The 614-nt window shown below is 61.9% G+C and overlaps 1 protein-coding gene across 1 annotated transcript in view; it reads right to left on the reverse strand.

The window, feature by feature from the left end:
• The window catches only part of rusf1 (RUS family member 1), a gene marked incomplete at its 5' end in the record, with an annotated part of 5299 nt that overhangs the window by 2489 nt on the left and 2196 nt on the right, over nt 1–614 (reverse strand). The window contains one exon of the mRNA XM_048620907.1: nt 175–253. Coding sequence (XP_048476864.1) covers nt 175–253 — 79 coding nt within the window. The remainder of the gene's footprint in view (nt 1–174; nt 254–614) is intronic.

Raw genomic sequence — 614 nt, forward strand, 5'->3', positions numbered from 1 at the left:
ATGGGAAATTGTCCCGTAGTGCCCAGGGATGTGCGGGTTAGGGTGGGGTTGGCCGTGGGAAATTGTCCCGTAGTGCCCAGGGATGTGCGGGTTAGGGTGGGGTTGGCCGATGGGAAATTATCCCGTAGTGCCCAGGGACGTAGTGCCCTCCCCCACCCCCCGCCCACCCTGTACCCACGTACACAATGTTGTCACTGATGAGCGGTGTAAGGATCAGACTGCAGGCCAAGCCAATGAGATTCACCAACGTCTCCTGCAGAGAGAGAGACAGCGGTCAGAAACGCACTGAGCTCAAACTGAACCGGACCCAGCCATTTCATCACTGACCCCCCACCCGCCCCCACTATCAACACCCTGGGGGTCCCCATTGAGCAGAAACTGACCCGGGACCCCAGCCCCATATCAATCCTGCGGCTACAAGGAGCGGGTCAGAGGCTGGGAATCCTGTAACTCCCCTTGTGACTCCCCCACCCCCGACCCTCCCAAAGCCTGTCCCACCCTCGACAAGGCAGGAGGGGGGAGGGAATACTCCCCACTTGCCCCTGGACTCAGGGTGGGGGGCAGCTCCGACAGCACTCAGGATGCTCCACACCGTCCACCAGCTCCCCCCCCCC

Source organism: Rhincodon typus, chromosome 49 (genome assembly GCF_021869965.1).
Source record: "Rhincodon typus isolate 14 chromosome 49, sRhiTyp1.1, whole genome shotgun sequence".
In the NCBI taxonomy this organism is placed as follows: Eukaryota; Metazoa; Chordata; class Chondrichthyes; order Orectolobiformes; family Rhincodontidae; genus Rhincodon; species Rhincodon typus.